A 27,061-nucleotide genomic window follows, 5' to 3' on the forward strand; every position below is an offset into this window, starting at 1 on the left:
AGTATTAATTACTTGAGGCTTTTACCCTATGTAAATTGAGCTAATATTATAAGCTTCATTCTTTCAGTAATACCATCACTAGGCCCATTTATTTGGAATAAGCCTCACTATACAAGACTTACTTTCAAATAAGCCCAATACTTGCTATACAAGAATTACTTTCATAATTGCAAGACTCTTAAGAATGCAGGTTTTCAAACAACTATGTGAAACTCATTTTAATCAACCTGACTATAGATGAATCTTTTGTGTTCAAATATCTATTTAAAAAAAATTCAAGATAGGGTTTCTCTGTGCACCCTTGCCTGTTCTGATTCACTTTGTAGACCAGGCTGGCCTCGAACTCAGAGATCCGCCTGCCTCTGTATCCCAAGTGCTGGAATTAAAGGCATGCGCCACCACCATTCCATCAATGAGCATTTATTTTAGCACTGATTGCTCTGGGTGCAAGGGTAATGGGTGGAGAAACAAGACCCAGGGACTGTGTACCATTCCCAGGAAAGACAGTTGGGCACAGCTAGGTTTCACTTTGCTTAATCATTCTCCCCATTACCAGGCTACCCTACTTGGGATAGGGAAGAGCAAGTCCTTTGTCCCTTCTGAATTTATACTAGACCAGTTTCCCCTTCAACATTCAGTGCCTATTACTGTATGAAAGCAGATGTTGAATATAGCAAGCCTAGGCAAAGAGGATGCCTGTGAGACAGTACTGTACAGAGGCAAAGGTGAGACTTTTTTTTTTATGCCATTCAATTGTGTCCATGATGTGTGATGTTTCTTAAAAGTATCATTTTCTATCAGTAACACAATTCTGGCTGGCCATGTTTTTAAAAAAAATGTATTAAGATCTCTGAAACATTGAGACTGTAGGGAGAGAAGCAAGGGGGCGCTGTTTTGAGTTGTAAAGGGTTTTGGAGAATAAGAAAGTCTGTGGATTCTTTGATCAATGTTCTACTTTTTCTGCCACCTCACTACTTCCCCCCCCCCCCTATCTCTCTCTCCCCAGGGTATGGGAATATTGCACCAAGCACCGAAGGAGGCAAAATCTTTTGTATTTTATATGCCATCTTTGGGATCCCGCTTTTTGGTTTCTTATTGGCTGGAATTGGGGACCAACTTGGAACCATCTTTGGCAAAAGCATCGCAAGAGTGGAAAAGGTTTTTCGAGTGAGTACCGCACCACTTTAAACCCTCACTACTGCGCTCATTAGCTTAGCCTAATAGGGTTTAGAAGGCAGCAGCAAGGTCTCCGTCTGAGTGAAATAGTTGAATGCTGTGATTGTGTTTTCCCTTTTGGTGGGTGTAGACAGGCGGTTGTGCCTAAATGTCCTTCTCTTGAGTAACTTCCTGCCTTGCAGAGGTGCTTACAGGATCAAAGAAGGTGGAGTACGGATTACCAGCACAGATTTCCTGAAGAGGTGAACCACACGCAATGCCTTAGTCTGTTTATGCTGCTGTAACGAAATGCCTGAAGCAGAGCGGCATATAAACTTAGTTCCCACAAGGTGGAGGCTTGATGTTTAGATGCTTGGTGAGGGGCTGGGCTCCCGCTTCAAGGTGTGGTTGTCGGTGTGATCTCTCGAGAGAGCGTGCTATGATCTCGTGGATGCAAAGGAATAAGGGCTTGGTGTTGCATGATGCCAATTTTAAAGACTTTAATCCTATTGGTGGAGGAGGAGCCTGCATGATTTAACCCACTTTAAAGGTCCTGGGTTTTAATGTGATCACATTAAACAACACCTGTCACATTTAAGCCATAGTAGCTTAGCTCCCCTTACAGAAGACACTATGCGGGCTGGATGGCTCATTGGGTGAGGATGCTGCCTGCTAACTTGAATTCAATCTCCAGGACCCATATTGTGGAAAGAGAGAACTGACTCTTAGAAATTATCTTGGATTTCCACCTATGAGCTAACACACACACACACACACACACACACACACACACACACACACACCCCAAATGAAAAACACAGAAGATAGTTTCCTGCTTTTAAAATGCTGTAGAGAAATATAAGCCCGTCTGTCCCATTATGAGAATGTCTTCACCTCTTTGATTTCTGCACAATGTCTCCAGGCTGATCCTGGATTCTTCTAGAAACTGACCTTCTCCATCCTCTTTTCTGTGCTTTGTGTCTCTCTCTTCATGGATTCTCCTTGTTCTTCCCCCCAGTGCTGGGCATCCTTTAGCAATAGGGCTCCAATACTCTATGCTGAGGTGCGAAGCATTGATATGACCTTAGTATGTAGTTTCTATTAAAAACATCTACCATTAAACAGAGGACAAAAGCCTCAGCCTGGGGAGTTGATTTCCTAATGATGGTCTGACCTCTGTGGCAAGCATATAGAGTGGTTGTGAGTGGCTAAGGTTGCCAGTGCCTGTTACCCACACACATTCATTTGATTTCACAGAACTCATTGTCAACCATTTCTATACTCTTACTCAGTATTGATGTAATTATCAAGTCTTCTGTCCTTCAGGGAACTGTTACTTATGGTAACTTAACTATATGTGTGTACATGTGTGCGTGCGTGCGTGTGTGTGTGTGTGTGTGTGTGTGTGTGTGTGTGTGTGTTTGTGTGTGTGTATGAACTCAGAGCTCCCTGATTTAATTGGGTACCCTCTTGTCTCTGCCTCCCCAGTACTGGGATTATATATGTGTGTTGCTATGCCACCTTTCTTCATGGGTGTTGGGGACAGAACTCAGTTCCTTCACACTTGTGTGCCAAGCACTTTACGGACTGAGCCATCTTCCCGTCCTCCAATGATATCACTTTTCAAAATGACATTTTGAGGACCTTTTCAGAATCTATAACAATAGGTGAGTCATGAGCTATAAATCAGCACACCCTATGTTCTGGGAGACAGATTGCCTTCCAAATTCTAGTTTCTATTTCTCTTTAGCTGGTGCAGGGGAACTCCTCAGAGGGGCAATATAAGAGGTTTATTAGCAGATGAAAAGAACAAGACACATAGCTGGGTCACAGTCATGTTCACAAACCCAGCGGTCTGGTGAAGCTGCCTCCATTTCTTTTTTTAAACTTATTTTATTTTTTATTTAATTAATTTATTCAGATTACATCTCGATTGTTATCCCATCCCTTGTATCCTCCCATTCCTCCCTCCCTCCCACTTTCACAGACCTCCTGCCTGACTATCATAGGCTAACAAGTCTCATCTTGATAGGCTGCTTATTCTTTCTCTGAGTGCCACCAGGCCTCCCCACCATGGGGAAGTGGTCAAATATGGGGCACTAGAGTTCGTGTTAGAGTCAGTCCCCGCTCTCCACTCAACTGTGGAGAACGTCTCGTCCATTGGCTAGATCTTAGGCGACAGAGTGAAAATCATTTTAGAAAGTTTTCGTGATGGCTAAATAAAATAAGAAGTTGGCCAAGAGCCAGAAGCATATTGCTCAGAGCTACTGTCTCTCCTAAGGGGAGAGATTGCTGGCAGTCTACCCACTAACTCGGGTTTTGTGTATGTGTGAGTTTTTCTGGAATGTCCCACAGCCTTTGCTCCTTGGGTGCTGGCTGGCTCGGCAGCCTCATTAGATTGTGCACCTGTCTCCTCAGTGGTCACCATGGAAACCATGGTGCTCAGCTTCTCAGATGTTTAGGTCTTCTTCACTCAGACACAGCAGCTTTGTCTCCAAAGAGCTGTTTTGAACTCCTCAGAGGTGCCTCTTAGCTGTCTGCACAGGCCTTTGAATTAGGAAAAAATTGATGTGGTGATTGAACACTCAGAAGAAACAGGCATATTCCCATGGAGAAATGACTGGTTTGGCAGCATCCCCTACCCCCCTTTCATAGCTCCTTTCCTTTTGGTTTCAGTTTTCTTGGGCATAGAAGAAAGAATTGGATTGGGCTTTTCAAATTCCCTCTAGCAGAGCTTAATAAAAATAAAACAGACAGCCTTCTAGGTGTGTGTCGTCCAAGGTGACTCTTCCTTGCGTCATTTAGACACGGTTAAATGTTTAATCATGGTTAGAAGCTCATTTGTCAGAGTTGCTGAGGGACACTGTTCTATTTAGGAATGAGTTTGGGCTACAAAACAACCATAAAAGCCAGGCTATTGATGTTTGGATAGAGAAAACACGTACTTCTGCGGTGATTTGGGCTAACTGAGAACTACAGGAGTCAGGTAAGTGTCTGAGGGTCAGTGTTGTTGCTGATGAGCTGACCAGGAGATGCAGCCTTAGCTGTGTTGCCGAAAAGACTTAGCGGTTTTCTCCCGAGGCATAAACACATCATCACAGCACAGCATTGGAAACAGCACCCATTTCTTATGTCATAGCTCTGGAGGTCGCACGTCTGCTGGGCTCGGGTGGTGAGATGTTCCCCGTATCAACCAAGGCCAAAGTCACGGTGTTGGCAAGATGAGGATCCAGGTCTGAGGAAGAACCTGTTTCCAAACAAATTCATATTTTGGGTGGAAAAAAAAACCACCCAGTAGTTACTGAATTACTTTCCCCAGGGTGGGTCTCTTTGTATTCACCTTAGATAGAGGAATGCCAAACCAAAGTAATAATTGTGCCTACACCTAAATGGACCTATGCATTTATTGGGGTTGCTTCCAGGAGGGTGTTGTGAGGGGATACTTACAGAAGGAGGGTGACTATGCAGGCGGCTGCAGGACTCAAACTCCTCTCCTACTAAGGATGAGGACTCAGCTGCACCATGGAGCTCCCTGCACAGCTTGCGGACAGCTGGACTCCTGAAGACCCTCTTCCCTGGGAGTTACTGCTTAGGAAGCCTCAGCAGAGTCCTCACACATGCTGGGAGTTTCATGGTCCTCTCTGCTTCCTCCTCAAGGCAATGTTTTCATCAGAAGGAAACAGCTACAAACATAGCTCTGTGGTTGTAGGGTGAAGAGCCCCATTTCCTTGCTGGTTTTCAAGTAGGAGCAATTTCCTCTGTTTCACCCAAATGCTTTGCTTTAAAACTGAGCATGTGCTGGATCCTCTCTGACTTCCACTCTGGCCCAGGCAGGGGAAAGCGCTCAGCTTTTGAGGAAAATCTACCTTAAAGGTCAGCCATGACATATCACATTGTTATGGGAGCAGTAGGTCACTGTGTCAAAGGAGGGTGGGAACTGGGATAATTTATCTTTTTATTTTTTGTAAGTTGCAAGATAATTTTTCTTTTTGCAGCTTTTTATTATTTTTCTACACCTATATATTTATATATTTATATTATTACACCTATATAAAATAAACTACATACAGCAAAAAGTACCACAGAATATTCAGGGATTACATTCATATTACATTCATAGTGTTTTGGGCTGTTTGTATTTGGCAATCTTGAGGAAAACATTTTCCTATCTCGGTGAGTCTAAAATTCTGAATGTAACTCAATATCTATCATATCTCATCTCTATCAACTTAAAACATCTATCTAGACCTAAAGATGTTGTAACCCCTAAATAACTAGGCTTAATTGTGAAACTCAACTATTTGCTCCTCAACCCCATCAGAGACTTGAGAAAAAGTAAAATTAATTACCTGAGTAAACAGGAAGTACAGGTTAGCAGCTTCTAAATTTAATTTAAAAAAATGACAGAGACAGTTTGCTGCCTGACTTGTCACCCATAGCTCTATAAAGGAGCATCATGGAGATGGCTTCAAATGTGGCTAACAAGCCACTGGGAAAAATTCCCTCAGTTCGACCACTGACAGAATTCTGTCTAAAACTTGGCAAGCTTGGATGCAAGCAGAGGGAGAGGGGAGGGGTTATTTGTCCCCAAGAGAAATAACTGTGTCCTAGATAGAGACAGACATGGCACATAGGAAAATGATGGGTTATAAAGGTACAAGGGGAAACCCCATGTTAGGATGAGGTGTTTCATCTTAATTAGATGTGTTAATTGGGTGAGCCAAAGAGGGCTTTGATTGCTGGACTTCAATACTTTGGTAGCTGGATGGTGGTGGTCAGCCTTAGGAGGAGGAGGACGTGGTAAATAAGAGAATAGGCCTTGGGGGCTAGCTTCAGGGATGCACTAAAAGGGAAAGGTTTTTAGCAAGGCAGCGGATATCAGGGAGAAGTGCCAGGCCTGCCAGAGCCGTGCTCGAGCTGCCCAGAGTCCCTTCAGCACTTGTCACCTGTGGTCTGCCTGCTCACCTTTTTCTTTCTCACAAACCACGGAAATACTGATCTTTGTCTTCTGTCATCATTCCTTTGCCTTTTTCAGGATGCTATAGAGCTGGAGTCATACAAACACAAAGCCTCTTCAGAATGGCTTCCCTCAGCTAGTGATAAACAATCACTTGCCATCTAATACATGTTTTTTTTTTCAGGAATTTTCATGGCTTAATAGCTCATTTCTCTTTACTGCTGAACGATAATCTATTTCTTTTTCTGAGTGGTAATCTCGTACATTGATCCATTTACCTACTAAAAGACAGCTTGTTTCCTTCCTACTTTGGGCAATGTGAATAAAATTGCTGGCCCTACCTGTTTCAACTCCTTTGGGTAAACGCCAAAAAACATGATCATTGGATTTATGAACGTGCCTAGTGTTAAGAAATCACCCACCTGTTTTTCCCAAGGCACTGTACCATTTTCCATTTTCATAATAAATAAATAAATAAATGGGAGCTGGCTCTTCCTGTTGCCTCACTTTCTGAACAGCATTTGGTGTTGTCTGCAGCCATTCCAGCTAGTGTGTTGGGGTAGCTCCCTATTTTAGTGACATACAACACAGAATATACTCTTATATGCTTATTTGACAGCTAATGGAGCTCTATTAATGTCGTTGGCCCATTTCTAAGCCAAGCTGCTTTTTTTTTTAATTGTTGAGTTTTGTTTTAAAAGTTTTGTGCAATTTTCATGTTGTCCCTTTATTAGATGTGACTTTTGAAAATATTTTGGGTAACTTGTCATTTTGTTCTTTTATCTACATCTTTTGTAAGACAAAAAATAGTGTAGTCTAGCCTACTGACTAGTGTTTTCATGTGTGTGCCTTTGTATTTATTCAGAAGTTGCTGCTAGTCCCGCCTGAGGTCTGCAAGGTCTTTTCTGTTATCTAGGTGATTCATAATTGCACTGTTTACATTTAAGTCTGTGATATATGCTGAGTTAATTTTTGTGAAGGGTATAAAGTCTGTTACTACATGTAGCGAGATGTATGTATGTATTGCATGCACATGTACCGTGTGTACATGTATGTATGTAGGTGTACATACATGCAACTACATGAGTGTATGGAGGCCAGAGGTTGATGCCAAGGGTTTTCCTTTATTAATTTCTGCCTTATTTTTGAGATTGAATCACTGTATCTTGAATCTGCTAATTCTGTTGGACTAGTAAGCCAGCAACCCCCTTCTTTCATCTCTGCCTCCTCAGCACTGGAGATTATAGGTCTGTGGTTTTGTGCCCAGCTTTTTATATGGGTGCTGGGGACCTAAATTCAGAACCTCATGCTTGCATGGCAAGCACTTTACCAACCGAACCATCTTCCTAGCCCTTAGTCCATTTTATTATTTTTATATATGAATGGCTGGTTGTTTCAGTCCCATTTATTAAGAGGGCTGTCTCACCTCCACTGTTGTCACTTTTGCTCCCCAGTCAAAGATAAATTGGTTATATTTATATGCATCTATTTCTAGTCTCCCTATTCTGCCCCATTGCTCTATCCTTTCACACAGACCGAGCTCCCTTCATTAGTGTGACTTTGCACTAAGTCTTGAAGTCAAGTGATGCCAGTTCTTCAACTTTCTTTTTATCTTTGGGTATCATATTGAAAGAGACTCCTTCAGTCTTTCTCAGAAGTTATCCTGTACATGTGTATTGTATGTGTGTTGCTGCATGTGCATATGTGTGTGCAGGTGTGCACACATGCACAGGCATGGGTGTATGCTTTCTTTTCCTGTCTTATCAACTGAAAATGGATTACTTGACCACTCCCAGCTGTAAGAGAGGTTAGGAAGGCAAGCCTCTAACAAAGGGCAATTGGATTGACTTTGACCAGTGATTCGCGATGCGCAGTCTCTCAGCAGCCTGCATCAGCATCCTCTGATTATTCTTGGAGGGTTTGCAGCCCAGTGCTCTCTGTTTACCAAGCACTCCAGGCACCTCTGATGCTTGCTGAATTCTGAAATCCCTAGGGGTAGAGGAATCATTCCTCATCCTTCTGTGCTGAACACATTGCTTTAATGAATGGAATTAGAAGAGCAGAGAAGGTGGGGTGGGCAAGTGCTGGCATCGATCAGTGTCAGTCACCTGGAAGCCACATTAATCACTCTTCAGGAAACTGTCCTTTCTTCCTGCTTGTCATAAATGAGCCGGTCTGTGAGATGCTTCTTGAGTCAACTGGGACAGGCTGTATATGCTGGTATATGCTCTAGTAACAAACAATCCTGGCTTGCCCCCACCAGGCCAGGTCTGAAGCCTAGACAAATGTTCAGCTATTGGGTTCACTGCTAGACAAATGTTCAGCTATTGGGTTCACTGTGACAGAAGAGCTAGAGATTTAACACTGGCTTTTTAAGAGTTTTGGCATCCAGGGAGAAGTCATGAGATGATTACTCAGTCCCAAAGCTTAATGTACTGTTTGATCTCCAAGGGTGACAGGGGAATTTGTGACTATTGAAAATGCTATTAGCATATCCCTTGGGTTGCTCTACTGAGCACCTTTAGGATGACAAACATCCTGGGAATTTAGATACACATGGCCGGTGCATCCATTTTTGAGAAACACTGTTATTGTGGCGCTCTCCACATCCAAGAAGGTTGAGCCTGTTATTTGTGAAGCCACCAGCCTGAAGCCATATGTTAAGTTAGTGGCCACGGTCTGCATCTAGATGCAAAGCAGTAATCCTGCTAAGCCTCCTAGGTGCACCAAAAATATTTACTATCAGATGCACTGCTTTAAACCACATCTAGGCAGTTAGCAAGGAAGAATAATGATTTGAGATTAAGCAGGCCCAATGCTGGTCCCAAAGCATGGTTTAGAAGTTAGCATCCCCTCTCCCCTGCTGTGGCTGCCACTCTACTGGGCAACACCTACCACCCTGTGATAAGATACTTCAGGGAAGCTGAGCCAATTTTGGATTGGGTCCACTGTCTTGCTCTGAGCTGGGCTTGGGCCTCTGGGAGGATGCAGCTACCTCTTTTCATCAGGCTGGACTGCAAGCTGCTGATATTTCTTCTAAAACCAAGGGACACTCTTTTCCTTCCTTAGCCTTTCCACCCCCCAAGGATAAAACAGAAATGCTTTTGTCTTTTGAAGCAAAGGAGTCTGAGTACAGCCTACGAATGATGTATCACCCTAGATCTACTACCATCACTGTGGACTGCTGGAAAGGACAGGTGGAGGGAGGCAGAGTTCTAGAATATTCTATCACATACTGGGGGCATAAATCAAGAGAAAAGTTAAGAGAACACACTTGGCAGGAGGCTCTGTCTCTTGAGGTTACACTCAACAGTAAAGGAATTAACTTAGAAGTCTCAAGCAGATGAAAACCCACGGTTTGGAGTCAGCGTTATTTTCAGCTTTGTAGGTTCAAGTATAGCATCTAATTCCTGTTAGTGGTGACAATGTTCTTTGTGGTTCATTCTATATGTGCCAGCATTGCACATAAATAGACAGGGGATAAGGGCAATGTGGTGGGTGGTGTTTTTGGTCTAAAAAAATCCGCAAGTTCAGTGGCATAGAAAAGATGCAGAATTGATGAGCTCCCATTTATAACTTGGTGTGAGAGGGCCTGCTCATGTGTGTTGGTGTGCTCATGTGTCCAAAGCACACCTACTCTACTGCATAAGCTACTGTGTAAATTCATAACAAGTGCATATGTTGGACTAATGTTATGTGGAATGAATTTTTTTTTAATCAGAGAGAAGATTTTGGTGTAAATAGAAACAACCGGTTACTTTGCCTAAGGGCCTAGAAGGAGGTGGGAGGTAATTGTTTTAAAATGAAAAAAGGAAGGACAAATAATTTTAAAGCCTTATCAACCAGATCTCTTCCAAATTAGTTTAGGGCTATTATCTAGCATTGAGGGGATCCCACAATGTACATTTGGGGCGGCCTACATAAATGAACCATAAAGCAGACCTTGCAATTTCTCTTAATGATTGCCCGTGACACAGTTTTCCCATGGCCAGTTCTTCCCCTTTCTCTAATGCAGGGCAGGAAAATTACAGGGACATGAGAATCAAAGGCAGCCCTTTAGCCTGTAGTCCAGTTGAAGACCCTTACCAGCAGAGAACAAGGATTCTGGCACAATTAATGCCTGCTTAAAGCCTCTGTCCTGCTTTAGGTCTGCAATTTTCCAGAAATCTCACCAGAAATGCATTGCACATGCTCTAGTCGCTCCTGGCTTTAACTTATTAGGTTATCATCCATCCAACATGCCCCAGAGCCACTCTGTAATCTCAGAGAGAGGGAGAGACACAGAGACAGAGACAGAGACAAAGAGAGACAGAGACAGAGGGAGAAAGGGAAAAAGACAGAGATAGAGAGACAGGCATCGAGAGGAAGAGAGAGGGAGAGAGACAGAGGCAGACAGACAAAGAGAGACATAGATCGACAAAGGCAGGAACACAGAGAGACACAGAGACAGAGATAGAGATTTTCTCAGTAACCCTTTGAGATATATCTTGAGGGCCACCATAATAGTGTTTGTGTACACACACATGCACGCGCGTGCGCGCACACACACACACACACACACACACATACACACACACATATGTATGTATATACCCACATAATACTAATACACTTGTGATTGTCCTCTTGAGAAGTCCAGACCTACATCTTGGTATGTCTTTCTGAGTGCCTCTTTCTCATAACCCTCACACTTAAGATCAGTGTGAAAAGTGTCTTTTAATAAATTGTGACCCTTTTTATAAAATCTCTCTCTCTCTGTCTCACTGTGTCTCTGTCTCTCTCTGTGTCTCTCTGTCTCTGTCTGTCTCTCTGTCTTTCTCTGTGTCTGTCTCTGTCTCTCTTCGTGTGTGTATAGATTCCTAGCAGACCATGGGAACCCCTCACATGTCTATCTCCATCCTTGCTGCTGCTGCTGCTACCTTCATCTTAGCATGACTGACATTGGGTCTGTGTACTTCTTTGGTGCCTATGTGCCTTACTGGCTGGGTCTGTGTTCTTCACTCAGTAGATGCCACCATCATCCCGGTCCACAGTTATATCATCCCCAATGTCTTCAGACACAATGTCTTCAGACACTGCCATCTTAAGATAAACTTGCCCCAGTTAAGAGCCAAGGGCTCAAGTGGAAAGAAAAAAAAAAAAAAAAAAAAAAAAAGAAAGGGGCCATTTGCTTCATGGTCCACAAGGTGCATACCCCAGTCCCTTGTCAGCATTTTCCACATTATCTCTCGTGTCTAAGTCAATGGTGCTACCCGTGTGCCAGCACTGGCATGACCAAGAGCACTCCTGTCCCAGCTGGGGCCTCAGAGAGGACTCTGAAGAGGATGGTGGGAACAAGGCTATTTTCCATTGATAAAGGAAAATGCCCCAGGCTGGTCTCTGATGAGTAAGCTAGGGCTCAGGTATGGCTCTTCTGCAAGCAAACATCTCAGCATTCACTTTATCTGATGGGACTGATTTAATGTAGTCTTCTGCTTTCTCAGTTTATCCTTAAAAACTGGCAGTGTCCGCTTGGCATTTCCTGTTGCTGTCTGAAATCACTTGAAGGTGTTTTTTAAATGGATTTAAAATACATCTTCTTCTATAAAGAGCAAAATTATCAACCTCTCACAAAATGTAACTGAGTAAAATACTTTCTAGATAGTGGTCAGCTTTTAACTCTGTCTTTGTCTCTCTTTCGTGCGTGTGTCTGTGTGCGTGTGTGTGTGTGTGTGTGTGTGTGTGTGTGTGTGTGTGTATGCTTGTTTATGTTTTCACATTCATGTGTGTATGTGAAGATCAAATGTCAACTTTGAGTGTTGGCGTTTGAGTGCCCCTCTGGAGCAATCTACCTTACTTTTTGAGGCTGGTCTTTCCATGGGACCTGGACCACTGAGCCCCAGGGGTCCTCCTGTCTCGGTTTCCCCCGTGCTGGCATTACAATAATGTGCCACCATGTCCAGTATTGTACATGGGTTCTTGGGATCATGCTCAGGCCCTCATGCTTGTGTGACAGGAGCTTTACTGGGTGATTTTCCATCCCCAACTGTTGAACATTTTAAAGGTAACTTCATCGTTGCCTCTCTCTCTGACCAACTTTGCATGTAAGTGGGCATCTTATCGTTCTTCAGGCTGGAAAACCAATGGTGACTCTGTATGTGTAGAGGCCTTTGTCGGGAGCCTCTTTTTGGTCCTTTGCCTAACATGATTTGGGTGAAGTCAGAGTGCCCACTGTGGACTTCAGGGTTGGTGCCAGTGTTACCCATCTGCTTTGAGGATTTACTGTGCGCGACACTGGCTGGGTTTCTGGCTTTACCGAGAATAAACCCTGTGTCTCGAAGACACAACTATTATCTTCCTAACTTGATGAAAAGACTATTCGGCCAGACTCTGTGACCTATTTAAGGTCTACCCAGCCAGTAACTGATAGAGACATTGGCCCAGTTCCCCTTACCCCAGAGCACAGGCATAGACTTGGCCATCTCTTCTCTTTTTCACTTGTGAGGGTCCTTAATGACTGACAGCCCAGAAGAGCCTGAAGGATTAGTGAGACCCGAGGACGGATAAATGTGGACATGTGAAAGCAAGTTGATACTGGTCCTGCCTAGATGTTTCCAGAGGGTTTCATTGTATTCTCTCATTGGGTTGGGTTGGATCATGGCCTCTGATTCTCTCTAAGACCTTGCTGTATCTTCCACAACAGTTGCCCTCTAACGAGTATCTCATTGTCTCCTCTGTTGTCAAGTTCAGTCTAGGATCTTGCAGACAACACAAGGTGGCTTTACAGAAGAGGGCACCCTACACTCCCAACAGCCAGTTTGGATCCACTTCCACAAGAGTACTTAGGTGGAAATATCCTGTACTCTGTTCTTTTTAAAATTTTATTTTATTAATTTATCCTTATCACATCTCAATGGTTATCCCATCCCTTGTATCCTCCCATTCCTCCCTCCCTCCCATTTTCTCCTTACTCCCCTCCCCTATGACTGTGACTGAGGAGGACCTCCTCCCTCTGTATATGTTTATAGGGTATCAATTATTTTCTTGGTAGCCTGCTATCCTTCCTCTGAGTGCCAACAGGTTCTTCTACCCCATTGCTCTGCTTGGTACCACAGAGCTCAAAGTCAGGCCTGCTGGGGAGTGGAGGCATCAGGCTTTGCCTTCCAAAGCCACTCCAGGTTCTAAACACATTGGCTTGCTCACCTCAGCTTTCTGCTAAGAGAGTTTTGAAGGACATGGAGTTTAGAGATGACAACAGTAAGACTTTGATTCTCATTACAGACTTACCTCAGTTCTGGCTGAAATGTTTCTTCCTTTCAAGAACTTTTTGTCTATTTCAGATTTACTAACCTTCCTTGAGGCTTCTGATACCCCTTAAACAGCTACTGTCTACGTTACCAGAACTTGCAACCTTCTTTTTCATTTCAGAAAGAAGATTCCCCATGAGGTGAAAAAAAATTAGCTTCAGCAGACTATTTGCTAAGTAGAATGATCTGACCTTGTGATCTGACCTTGTAATCTTTATAGTCTTCTTTCTTGAATTAAGTGTTTACTGAGTAAAGCACCATGACATCTTGTCTCCATGGCAGCAAGTCATGGAGTGCTATGCTCAAATTTTCAGACTGATTTCACCTCCTTCCAGGTCTTAGGTCTTAAAGCCATTTGTCTAAAAGGAATTGTGTGAACCAGTTTATCTATACTGTTCTCTGTTTGCTGCTTCCTAAGGGAAACTTGAAGAAGTTCAGGAACCATCTAGAAAAATTGTATAGAAATTCACTGTCTTCTAGGTCTTGCACACTGAAGAGTTGATTGCTTCCTAGAACCCCAGGAGTCCAATTAATTAAAATGTTTTATATCTTCCTAATTTGGGGCTACTTAAAAACCTGGAGCTGTATTAGTTCTACCCCCATGGTAACCTGTATCTAAAATTAGCTGCAACTCTTGAATTCCTAATGTGATGAGAGAGTTCATTGGCTCTCACATTTTTACTGGTACCATAAAATCAACTAAATAGGCAGATGAATTTCTCATTCTCCCTTTATCAGCAATTTTCATAGGCTAGTTTGGGTCTTCTGAAAGGCACTGACTTAATAGAATAATAATCCTAAACTCCTCTACAGAACTCTGTTTATTTTAGATTATATTTATTGATGTGAAAAATTCTTTGTCTCTGTCTCTGTCTCTGTCTCTCTCTCTCTACTGTGTGTGTGTGTGTGCATGTGTGGGTATGTGTTCATGCCATAGAGCCTAGAGATTGACATCAGATGTCTTCCTCAACAAATCTTAACCTTATTTTTAATTTTTTGAGGCAAGTCTTTTACTGAACCTGGGTTTGCCAGTTTGCCTACACTAACTGGCCAGTTGAGCTCCCAGGGATCCTTCTGTTTCTGCTCCTTAACCTTTAGAATTACAGGCATTCACTGCTGTGCCTGGCTTTTACATGGTGGTTCGTGTTGGGGATATGAACCCAGTTCCTCATGTTTACTCAGCAAGCCCTTTACAGACTGAGCCATCTCCCCAACACCCCTCTTCCTTTCCATTTTTTAAACATTTTAACATTTGACCTCATGCTGATTATTATGGTTTAGATGTGACATGTTCTCTAGATGCTCATGAACTGAAGACTTGGTCTCCTATAAAGAGTATTCAGAGATTGGGATTTAACCGCATCAATGGATTGATTCACTGATGGATTCCTAGCTCAAGGAACTGCTAATAAGTAAGGCCTGGCTGAGAAGAAAGGCCACAGGGACATGACTTCAGAGAGATTGTTTTGTCCCTCTGGGCTCCCTTTCCCTCCTGCTATTATCTCATTGGTGCTGTAAGGTGAGCAGCCTCCTTTGCCGCTCAGTCTTACAGTGCAGCTCTGCCTCACCTCTTACCCAAAGTAATGGGACTGGCTCCCAGAAAGTGGAACCGAGATCATTTTTTTCTTCTTTGTTTTTCTCAGGCGTTTTGTCACAGTGACAAAAGGCTCCACAAACTACTTTTGTGAGCCAAGAAAGTCATAGCTCATTGGTGTAGGTTAGAAATTGACACACTCTGCACTTGAGGCTGCCTGTAGTAGATCTGGACATGTACAACAGCATGACACTTAGGACAATTTCTGGAGAATTCTGGATAGCTTTAGGACTTTCTGCCGTAGGTAAGAAAGGATATTGAACACATATATCATAATTGAGAGATTTATGGATGTTCTGAGCTGTTGTTCCCTTGAGAGGTGATGGCAATGTTGGTGAACTTTTAAACTTTATTTTATTTTGGTTTCTTGTAGCTTTGCCTTTCTTCCTTTTCCACCCCTTATCCTTCCTAATACCTTTCAACCCCCCAACATAGGTACGAGAGAAAGACGGTTAGTGGGGAGAGGGGGCAGAGTTCTCGCCACTACTCCTGGCTTGTTGGGGTTGTTGGGTTCTTAGGGGGCAATACCAGTAGCAATCATCAGGATATCCGGCAGTCCATCTAACCAGCAAACAGAACACGGACCAGCAGCCTTCTCCCTTCTCTTACTGTCTCCTCCAAGTATCCTTCTCTCTCTGGGCTCTGATCTCTATACCCTTTCAGAGTCCGCAGAATTAAACTATTTGCAGCAGGCAAAGACCACAACCCTGTACGAGGCAATTATAGTTAACAGCTGTGGGCAGACTAAATGCAGCCCCGTATCCTACACTTGGGATAAAAATAAAAATATAACATAACTGGGTTTTTAAAGAACCCAAAGTTCCACTACAGGCAAGACTAGCATATTCAGTCACACTGATGAGCGGCTCTCAGGGCTTAGCATAGCTCAGGGCTGCCAGGATAATTTTTTCCTCTCTCACCTTAAATATTTTTAATGTATATGTGTATATGTGTTCCTGTGTGTATGTGAAGGTGTGCATGTGTGTGTGCATGCATACATGAGTGTATTTCTGTGTGAATGCAAATATGCGGAGACCAGAAACCAGAGATCATCTTCGTGTATCTTTCACATTCACCATCTAATTTATTTTTTTTTGGAACAGGTTCCTTGAACCAAGAATTTGATAATTCAGATAGCCTAGCTGGCCAGCAAGCTCCAAGGCTACTCCTGTCCTCCTTCTTTGCCTCCTCAGCACTGCAATTACAGATGTGCCCGGCCACACTCTGCTTTTCTGTGCATGCAAGGGGTCTGAACTCAAGCCCCTAGGTTCTTAAGCAAGCACTTTCTTGACTGAGGCATCGCCCTGGGCCCTGGAGTGCTGTTCATTTGAACGGAGTTCAGCCTGGGACAGGAGTATTCCTGTGGAGGAAACACTTCATGTTTCTGGGGCAATGCTTTGCTGACATCCTGAGAAGGGCTGCGTGTTTGTGCATCAGAGCGTGTTTTACTTAATGGCTTTAGCTGTGCCTTGGTTATCTTCTGTTGAGGTTTAGGCTCTTATTAGCATGACACCATAGTTCTCAGCTTATATGTGGTGGATCCCAGGGGCCTGAGGTGATGCTTTCAATAACTAGAGTTCTCTTGTGCATCAAGAATTGGCTGGTAAACAACACACCTCCTTCTCTTTTCAGTTATAAATGGAAGAGTCCATCAATACTTCACCTAGACGCATATTGTCATTTGGTACCAAAACTTATATTTTGTGGACATCCATAGAACTTTTTAAAAAAACATTCAGAAGAGATTTTTATACTGTAAAACTGAGTATACTGGCTTTTAAAACCAGTACTGTGTTTCTGTTTCATTCTGGTATTTTTTTTCCTCGTGAAATTAACATCTTAAAGTTACATTTATTTGAGTGTGTGTGTGTGTGTGTGTGTGTGTACATGCTCTTGCACATGTTCATGTGAAGATCAGAGGCTAATTTTTAGGGTTGGCTCTCTCCTTCAACCATGTAGGTCCTGGGGATGGAACTCAGGTTGCCAGGCTTAGCGGAAGGCACCTTTACCTCCTTGCTGCCTGTATAGCTATCTGTCTTTTGGCCATAGTCACCTTTACACAGACGTTTTCATTTCCAATAAGTCATCCCGGGAGAGGTGCTTGGCTGAGAATTGGCTCAGTGATTAAGAGCATGTACTGCCCTTGCAAAGAGCCTGGCTGAATTTAGTTCCAAGCACTCATGTGGAGTGCCTTATAACCACCTATGAGCTCCAGCCCCAGGGCGTCTGACACCCTTTTCTTGCCTCTGCAGTCACTGCATTCATGTGCACATACCCACATGCAGACACATAATTAAAAATAAAAATAAATCTTGAAAATACCTCAGGTATTAGTTGAGTACCAGTTTTAATATTTTTATTGTAGTAATATAACACAACATAAAGTATACTACCTTAGCCATTCTCAAGTGTCCAGCTCAGTGGTGATAATTATGATCTTATTGTTGCACAATGGTTATTATTATCTATCTCCAAAACTTCATCTTTCCCAAATCAATCTGTATTCATTAGGTAATAATTTTCCCTTTCTTCTTCCATCTAGTCCCTGACAACCACTATATCCTTAAAAAAATAATTATTTTTAAATTTTTATTTGTATGAATGTTTGCCTGCATGTATGTGTGTGCACCATTTGCATTCAGTGCCCACAGAGGCTAGAAGGAGCCTCTGTTAGTTGTAGTAGATTGGAAGCAAGTTTTGTGAATGCTAGTTTTTAGGCTGAGCATCACATGGCATCTGTCTCACCTTGCTAACGGACTATGATCCTCAAAGCATAGGGCTCTCAGAGTGTTGCACTGTACCAGGGTATGTCCTGCAGTGCCTGCTTAGTGCTGAGCACAGTGTGTTCACAGGTGTGAATAGCGTGTGCTCAGTGTGAATAGAGGTGATGGGGCTGACTGGAGAAAAAAAGAGAAAGGAGCCAGGTTCCTTACTCTTTACCCAGGGTATGTTGGCTACAGACTTCTCCTGACAGATTGAAAGGAGAAGAGAGGCTGCTGTGGGTACCCTCTGTCCTACCCTTCCTTAGAATGTGTGTTGGCGCCGAGATGTGGAACAGTGGTTCTCAACCTGTGCGTCGCGACCCCTTCATGAGCCGACCAACCCTTTCGCAGGGGTCACCTAAGACCACTGGAAAACATATTTACATTATGATTCACGACAGTAGCAAAGTTACAATTATGAAATATCAATGAAAATAATGTTATGGTTGGGGGTGGGTCACCGTTACATAAAGGACTGTATTAAAGGGTCACAACATAAGGATGGTTGAGAACCACCGATATAAACGGAGCCACAGGAGGGACAGTAGCAGAAGGAAATGGACTGGCAGACGGAAGGACTTGTGCCTGGGACAAATTTCCCTTGTCAGTCATTGCTCTGGGAGGGGAAGCTGCACGAGCCTTTACTCAAGGAGCACTTTGGGAAGTCATAAAAAGGATACAACTGGCTGGCTGGTAGAGTTGGTTGGCTTCTCGGTTGCTCCAAGGAGCACATCTCTGCCCTTGTATCTGTGGAACGGGATGGTGGCATCCTCCACTCTTGCCTGTCCTTCACTGTCTCCAACTGTTTATGCAGAAATTCTACTACCTAAAGAGATTCTGGGGGGAAAACACATAGAAAAATTTACTTCAACCACCTGCCAATTGATTGCCTCTCAGCTTGTCTGTGCTTCTGCTGTGCCTTAACACAGGCCACTCTGCATTTCTATAAGCTATTTTTTAAAAATGTTACCAAAAGAAACCAAAGGAGAAATTAAGTCTCTTCCACAAAGATGGCTGACCCTTTCTGCCGGAGTCCAGCTCCGGATGAGGGAGCTAAATTTTTTTTTTTAATAATAACACATTTTTATTGAAAATTAAAAATAATTCCTATTACATCTCATTTTCTATCACATCCCATGCATCCTCCCATTCCTCCCTCCCTCCCACTTTCACCCCAATCCCCCTTCCCTATGACGGTGGCTGTGGGGGACCTCCTCCCCCTGAATATGGTGCTAGGGTATCAAGTCTTTTCTTGGTAGTCCGCTATCCTTCCGAGGGAGCTAAATTTTTCTTCTTTATTAATTCTTCTAAAATCCTCTAAATCATTTACCAAAATCATTTATTAATAATCTAACAATGAATTTGAGTAAATTCTATAAAAGACTCAAATTTCTGCATAGCTTTATTTTTCCAGGGAATCACGAATAACTTTATTAGTTTTTATTAGCATCAGCTTGTACTAATTTCCAATTCTCTAGCCTTTGGAGAGAAACCTCCAACTGTGAGGAATTTCTTCAGTAAAGGGTCAATCCAAGGCATCCGGGCACTGGAACTTTGTCAAGGAGGCCTGTAGCCCAAGATTATCATACCAAGAGGTAGAAATATTAATGGGTAAAAGAACACATGGTGGCCGTCTAGTTAATACATAAACATCATGTGAAGAAGAAGAAGCAGTAATGCAATTAGCAATTATGTAACCAGAACAGGAAACTCTAAAGGAACCATGTCCATCATGAGAAGTAAAAATGGAATCTTGAGGTCCTTGACGGAGAATAGCAAAGGGAGTTTTCACACAAGCTTGAATGGATTTGACAAAAAAAAAAAAATCCTAAGGTGTACATAGGGTGATATAGTGAAACTTTGAGAGTAGCAGCAAAAAGGTGAAATAAGTTCTTTTGTAAAGGACATTTAGGAGTTGAGGTGGGAAAAAAAACTGGAGTGGGCCAACCAGAGGCATACCAAGCACTAAAGTTCTCAGGGAATAAAGCTTCAAAATAATAAGAATATTTTTTAAATTGGCCTCAAAAAAACTTTTTATGATCAAAGTTAGGTTTACTAACTGACCAATCAGTAATGGCAAAAGATGCATTAAAAGGATGATACTGTACAGAAGTATTAGCAAAGCCACAAGAAAACCATTTAGGGAAATTATTTTCAGGTGAAATATGGTCCCAGGAATCTCTTATAGTTGAAGGATCAGGGTAAGCAGAAAGCTTAGTGGACAAAGGCAGAGCTGTACTCTCATATTTATTATCCTTAGGTGCAGGAAGCATAATCTGTAAAGCCTAAATATATCTGATGTCTATAGTCCAATGACTAGAAACGCTTACTCCGCCTGGAGAGTCAGAAGTCAAGGTATGTTGGTTGAGGAAGTAGAAAGCAACCAGTAACTGGGGAAGCAGGATCAGTATAAAAACAAATAGGCAGTGAATCAGAAACACCTTCAAACGTAATATTGTCTCACTCTCGATATAATAAATATTCGTTGATCTTCCCTCCCATAAGAGCCACAGCATCAGTTGTAACTTTGGCTGTGGCAAAATCCCAAGTAGCAACATGAAACATAGGGGGATCAGGTAAACAAGCCCAATATGTGGCCGCATCACAGCTAGGAAGTAAGAACAACAGTACATCCATCATGATTAAAGACACCATGACAAGAAGCAGATTTTCCGGTGTAAGCGGCAGTGCTCGAGTCTGGATCAGGTGTTCAGCATGATTGCTGAGTGATTTTTAACTGGTCCCAAGTTGATATTGGCTGCTAGAGTTGCGTTGCCTGGGAGCAGGACGGGGGCATAAATGAAGCCTCTTTGTTTTTTTTTTTTTGTTTTTTTGTTTTTTCGAGACAGGGTTTCTCTGTATAGTCTTGGCTGTCCTAGACTCGCTTTGTAGTCCAGGCTGGCCTCGAACTCACAGCGATCCACCTGCCTCCGCCTCCCGAGTGCTGGGATTAAAGGCGTGCGCCACCACACCTGGCAAATGAAGCTTCTTAAAAGCCGGAGCTAGAGAAGTAGCATGACAAGAGGAAGAAGAAGGCAGGTGGGGGGCGGGGGGCGTGCCTTCTTGAACAGAAGGGGAGAGAGAGTCAGGAACCATCGCTGGAGAGATGGCACCTGGTGTTTCATGCCGAGCTGGGGCGGATCAGGTGTGGCTCCGTGGTAGGGCTGAATAAGTCAGTCCGGGATCCAGATGGGGGCGTTTGCATCCTGAGGAAACACACAAGCATATCCTCCCGAGGTTAGCAGCGCATCGGGACCTTTCCAGGTTCCCGTGAGCAAGTCACGCCACTTAACTAAAGGCTTTAGGGAAGCTGAGAATTCAGACTCCCAACGTTTTAACACGGGAGAAGTCCCACCTTCCTTTCTATTAAGATGATTTAAGAGAAAAAGGGCATGTTGCAACATATGATGTGGAGAGTGGTACTTAAGTTCGCCCTCCTGTAATCTATAAATACATGTTTTGAGAGTCTGATGAGCTCTTTCTACAATAGCTTAGCCGTGTGGACTATACGGAATGCTCGTTGTATGTTTTATATTAAATATTAAACAAAATTCCGTGAAAGCTTTGGTAGTATAAACAGGAGCGTCATCCATTTTTTAGTTGCTGGGGCCCAAATATGAGAAATAATAAAACAGAGGCTGAACTACATCCTCAACAGCCCCTCCTGTTCGTGCAGAGGCAACAATGGCATGACAGAAGGTATCCACACATACACGAACAAAAGAAAGTTTGCCAAAAGAGGAATCATGGGTAATGTCTATCTGCCAGAGATCATTGGGTCTAAGTCCTCGGGGATTTACTGCCATATGCAAAGAATGCCGAGTTTCTGACAAATGGCACGTTGAGGAACAATTTGTCTGTCAGCTTCGTTTGTTAGGCCAAATTGATACTGCAAACCTCGGGAGTTTTGATGGTGAATTTTATGGCTAGCTATTGCTTGTTCTAAGGGCGAACAAACATGAGGATAGATAGTAAGATCAGCCAGTCGGTTACCTTCTGTCAATGGCTCGAGCAGGTTAGTATGTGCCCGTAAATGACTTACAAAATAAGGGGAAGACCTATTCTGTAGTAAGGCTTGTAATTTAAGTAAAAGTGAGGATATAGTGGGTTAATTTAGAGCCATAGTAGCAGTTTCAATGTTGGAAAAAATCTGACCACATAGTGTGAATCGGAATAAAGATTGAATGAACAATCTTGTACCTTAGTCAGGGAGATTCTCCGCGGCTAGAGTCTGTTTAACAAGTCCCCGTAAAGAGAAAGCCTGAATAGGAACCTCTTCAGGACCATTTTTACTGTACCAATATCTTATATCTTTTCCAACTCTTTTGCAGACTTCTAAGTCTAAAGTTCCATGGTCTGGAAACCAAGGGCTAGTTTTCTGTACAGTTCGTAAAAATTCTGCCAAACTACTTACCCGAATCTTAATGCCTTTCTTCTTAAGGGAACTCCTAAGAATGTCTGTGTACATACGCCTCTCAGAAGAATTAGTCTGTCCCATTTTTTCACTCTTTACTCTTTACTTTTCTCAACTTCTCACTCTTACCCAGCCTTATTTATACTAGGGAGTCTGCAGCACCTAGTGAGCATCTTCTTACATCAAAACAGCCAGGGAGAAATCTTACCCTGTTTTCAGGTCCCTGTTCTCAGGCGCCAGTTGCCGGAGTCCAGCTCAGGATGAGGGTCGGGGGTCCCCGAAGAAGGGTGAATGTAAGAAAAACGAGGGGAGAAAGAATCAGATGTGGGACACCACTCAGTTTCCTTTGATGAGAGGCTGGACAGAGAGGAAGCCTTAGTGGCTTTACCTGCTCTGACAACTTGTGTCTAAGCTTTATTTATACACAAAATCATTTCCCTAAAGACTTTAATCATTGATTACACAGCTTGAAATATTTTTTGGTTATATAAGTATATAGGAACAAGGGGAACAAAGCAAGCAAACAGCAAAGTTTCTGATAACTAAAAATTAACTTTAGAATAAAATCTGTTTAACTTAAAACGTTCTTCCTTATGATTGGTATTGTAAAGCCTTGTGGTTACAAAAGGTATTAAACAAAGCGACTTTATTTGATTTCGTTTAAGTTGGGATATAGTTAATAGATCAAAGATCAGTCTCTCCACCTAATACCCTAAACTTGTCTTCCTGACCCTTAGTTGGTCATTTCTTTTCATTTTTATAGTTAAAATAAAACCATTATTTAAAATATTATGTAGCCTTTTTTACTTAGAGGCCGCTTGTCCTTTTGTCTTTCCATAACATCAGAAAAGTCCTGGCCTGCCAAGTTTATTCAGAAGGGCAGGCAGTACACTGAGCCAACATGACTGTCTCTGTGACTTTGTCTTGAACTCCTGTATCAATACAATTTCCATCTTTACTGTAATCCTGTAAAGGAACATTAGAATTTAAAAACTATTTTCTTTTGCTTTTAAGCAGGCACCAAGGTCTGTTAAAAATGGCATGATCAAAATCTTTCTTTTTAAACTAGTTCCTAGTTTCCAGAGCTGAGCATAACCTAGTGATTTTAGTTAGTTTGTCAGCTTTCAAAGTTTCCCTAAATTTTTCTTTCTTTATTAATCCTTCTAAAATCCTCTACACCATTTACCAAGATGATTTATTAATAATCTAACAATGAATCTGAATAAATTCTATAAAAGACTCAGTTTTCTGCGATGCTGTATTTTCCCAGGGAAACACTAATAAGTTTATTAGTTTTTATTAACATCAGCTTTTACTAATTTCCAATTCTAGCCTCTGGAGAGAAGCCTCTAACAGTGAGGACTCTCCACAGTAAAGGGTCAATCCAAGGCATCTGGGCACTGGAGCTTTGTCAGGCAGGCCTTAAGGATACCTGGTTGTTGGGCCACTGGAACTTTGTCAAGCAGTGCCCTCAGGGTGTATGGCAGAGGTGCTCAGTTGTCAGGTACTGGAACGTTGACAAGCAGTGCCCCCCAGAATTCTTGGCCTCACCATCTTTCCATCTCAGCAAGGAACCTGGAGGATGGATTTTGCTGAGGTCAAACGCTGTGTGTCCTCCCATCTTTCTCTTGTAATCTCCATTTCTCTACTTAGCAATGTTGCGTTTGCTTCTTTTCACACTCTTTGGCAGGAAGGAATTTGGCTGTGAGCAGTAGCAGCCGTCCCTCTATGTGAGCCTGGGCAGCGGTTAGAAGTGATTTAGTAATTCACATTACTGCCATTGGTGTTGAGCTGTCCACCCGCCTACTCCTGGGCCTGCTGAGTAGGCGCGGATAGGTTTCGTCCCACAGACCTTTCACCTCAACCTCTGATGCTGCTTCGTAGATTAGAGTAGACAATAAGAAACAGGGATCTGTATCACCCACTTTAAAAAAGGAAAAGGAACTTCTGGGTGATTTTAAAAATAGCATGCAAGAAGCTTCAGTGTGCTTTCTTTAAAAAAATAGAAAAGAAAAGAATTTTACTAAGTACCGTAACAGAGTTGGCACCAAGAGCGAATGAGAAAGCAAATATCAACATTTAGAACAGAGTGCATGGCATACGAATGCCATATGGTGTGCCTGCACGGTTCTCACTGTGTCTTGGCCTTCGTCCTGACATTACTGCTTGCTTCTTGCCTCCGCTGCTCTGTTGCTTCCTGAACAAGCTGCAATTCCTCTTAGCCCTTCAGTTCTGCAGTTAGACTGTGGTGGGTCTCTTTCCTACTAACCCTTTGGAGGCTTGTCAGCCTTTTCCTCAAGGAAAAGAAGACCTGTCCAGATGGCTGTGTGAATACGGGACAGACAACTGATCCCATGAGCTGCCATCAGATGCTCTTCGGAATTGGTGGGATTTTTCTCCTACCTAGAAAACGGGCAACTATTCCTGCCTGTCTGCCTTCTTTAAAAAAAAAAACAAACCAAAACAGTATTTAATGATCACTGAAGCTGTGGCAGTGCAGTGGGGCCCGAGGCAGCCTGAGGAATTCTTTTCAGCGACCTCTAAACCCAGTGAAGCTGAATTCTTGACTTCTCTATGGAAAGAGTTCTAGGATGAGCCAACGTGGCACAGAGTGGAGTTTATTGAGAAGCAATTTTAGCACAGCTTCAAGCATGGTAGTAAACAGACATTCATGGAAAAGACGGTACACGCTCAAGTGTGGGTGTGGGCTTCTCAAGGGAGTCACACCTAAGTGTCTTAGCAATACCATACATACCCTTTTGTTTCCTCTAAAGTTAGACCTGAAAGGTTTTTTTTTTTTAATTTCCCATTTCTCTTTTAAAATACATGGAAAAATAGATTGGCTCTGGAAGTGTCTTGGGTAGGACTGAAGTCTGAGAAAACCCTCATGGGTCATGAGGGTTGTACAAGAGGAAAAGACATGTTTTCTTTTCTTTTATTGAAAAATGAAATCATTCATATTACATCTCATTTGCTATCCCATCCCATGCATCCTCCCATTCCTCCCTCCCTCCCGCTTTCCCCCATCCCCCTTCCCTGTGACTGTGACTGAGGGGGACCTCCTCCCCATGAATATGATGCTAGGGTATCAAGTCAAAGACATGTTTCTTATTTCAAATGTTTGTGATATTGCTATACAGCTGGCTTAGAGCATGAGATATTCATATCTGGAGAACATCCGAATAAAAGGAATAGTGTCTCCGTGTAGGGAACCTTCATGGCTTAGCAGGTGCCTCGATCTATTTTTTGGGCACAGGGATGCTCTCCTGTGCCCTTGTTTCAGGCACGGGCCTGAGTCTAGAGGGCAGGGCCCACAGTTTCCTGTTGTGTTGTGTGTCTCTTCGAAATGAATTCTGTAGAGACGCATGCAAAGTCTCCTAGGTGACAGTCAGAGGGAGATCGGAGCACCCTGGAAGTGGGTCATATCCCGTGGCCTGGCTCTAAGAGGGCAAAAGGGGATAGGGGTGAAGCTAGACCCACAGTGATCTTTTGTGGGTCACTATCTTTGCACTGGCCCCTCCCACATTTGCAAACTTTTTTTTTGAGCACGCTCCCTTGGTTGAGCGAAGCCCCTGCTGTCTTGAAGGGGAAACATCACTTGGAGTCTCAGGAACTTGAACACTTGCTCCCCAGCTGGTGGCACTGTTTGGGGAAAGCTTTGCTGGAGGAAGTATGTCGCTAGGGGTGTGTCTTAAAAGCCCCCACACCACTTCTACTTGGCTCACTGTGCTTCCGGTGAAGAACTTGAGCTCTCAGTTTCCTGTTTCTCCTGCTCTGCCTGCCGATTGCTACCACGCCTCCCCTCCACGGTGGACTCGCATCCGTCTGCAACTATAAGCCAGCGTAGACTCTTTTTTTTTTTAAGTTGCCTTGGTCATAGCATTCCATCGTAGCAGCAGAAAAGTAACCAATGCAAAGCGTGAATAAGCCAGTAAGTAAGCCAGGGTGTCCGGTCCACCCACTGCTGGTACCTTCCATCTATTAATCTCCGGCCCTTCCTCTTCCCTGTTTATTATCCTCCTGCCTCACCATGACACCCACCCTAGTTCCATCGCTCTATTCTGCAGTGATCACACATCTTTAGTTTTTATGTTTCTAGCCATGTCTTGGATTTATATTATTAGATTTGATTATTAAATAGCAGGAAATCACATCAGACAGATTTTGCATAAAGTTCATATTGATAAAAATTTAAAAAATTTAAGCACGTAGATGTTTTGTCTGCAAGCACATCTTGTGTGCCTGGTCCCCATGGGGTCAGAAGATGGCATCAGATCCCATGGAATTTGAGTTACAGATGACCACAGGTGGTCATGTTGGAGTTGTGAATCAAACCCAGGTCCTCTAAAGAGCAATGAGCCATCTCTTAAATCTCCACAAGCAAATATTTTAAAAAGTTTTTCAAGATGAAACCTCTTTTCCTGAGCACCTTGGGTACTGTGCTTGGGGAGAGAGGTCCACCATAACGCAGAAGGTTCAAGGAGCCTTCGTGTTTACAGCAGATGCCTCACACCGTCCTTAGACCTGCGTGATATTTCTGCCTCACATGCCCCACCCTCTCCCTGCCATCAGTGTGTCAGTTCCTCAGTTCAGTAGCCCCAAACTACCATTGCACCTCCCTTTCAGGTCCAATAGCCTTACTGTTGCCTTCTTGGAGTTGTGTGATTGACACCTGGTATCCTTTTCAGCCTAAGACTGTGTGACTCCACCCTCATTGCCCTGTTCTCTACAGGAGTGGCCACAAAGCTGGGCACTCAAAGATCTCTTAATCCATAATTGGGTAGCTACATGGAAACGGATGTTGCTAGGTCTAACCTCACATATCTTGATATAGAAAATGACATCATATTCAAATAAATGCCAGTAGAGGAAGAGAGAGCTTAGCTTTCAAAG

The 27,061-nt window shown here is 43.0% G+C and overlaps 1 protein-coding gene across 7 annotated transcripts in view; it reads left to right on the top strand.

Moving 5' to 3' along the window:
• Positions 1-27,061, top strand: part of KCNK10 (potassium two pore domain channel subfamily K member 10) — a 145,170-nt gene that overhangs the window by 85,530 nt on the left and 32,579 nt on the right. For all 7 annotated transcript variants that reach the window (XM_084792986.1, XM_084792984.1, XM_084792982.1 and 4 more), the window contains one exon: positions 1,007-1,167. In XM_084792986.1, the coding sequence (XP_084649112.1) occupies positions 1,007-1,167 (161 nt within the window). The remainder of the gene's footprint in view (positions 1-1,006; positions 1,168-27,061) is intronic.

The sequence above is a fragment of the Acomys minous genome (assembly GCF_964271855.1).
Source record: "Acomys minous genome assembly, chromosome: 8".
NCBI lineage: Eukaryota > Metazoa > Chordata > Mammalia > Rodentia > Muridae > Acomys > Acomys minous.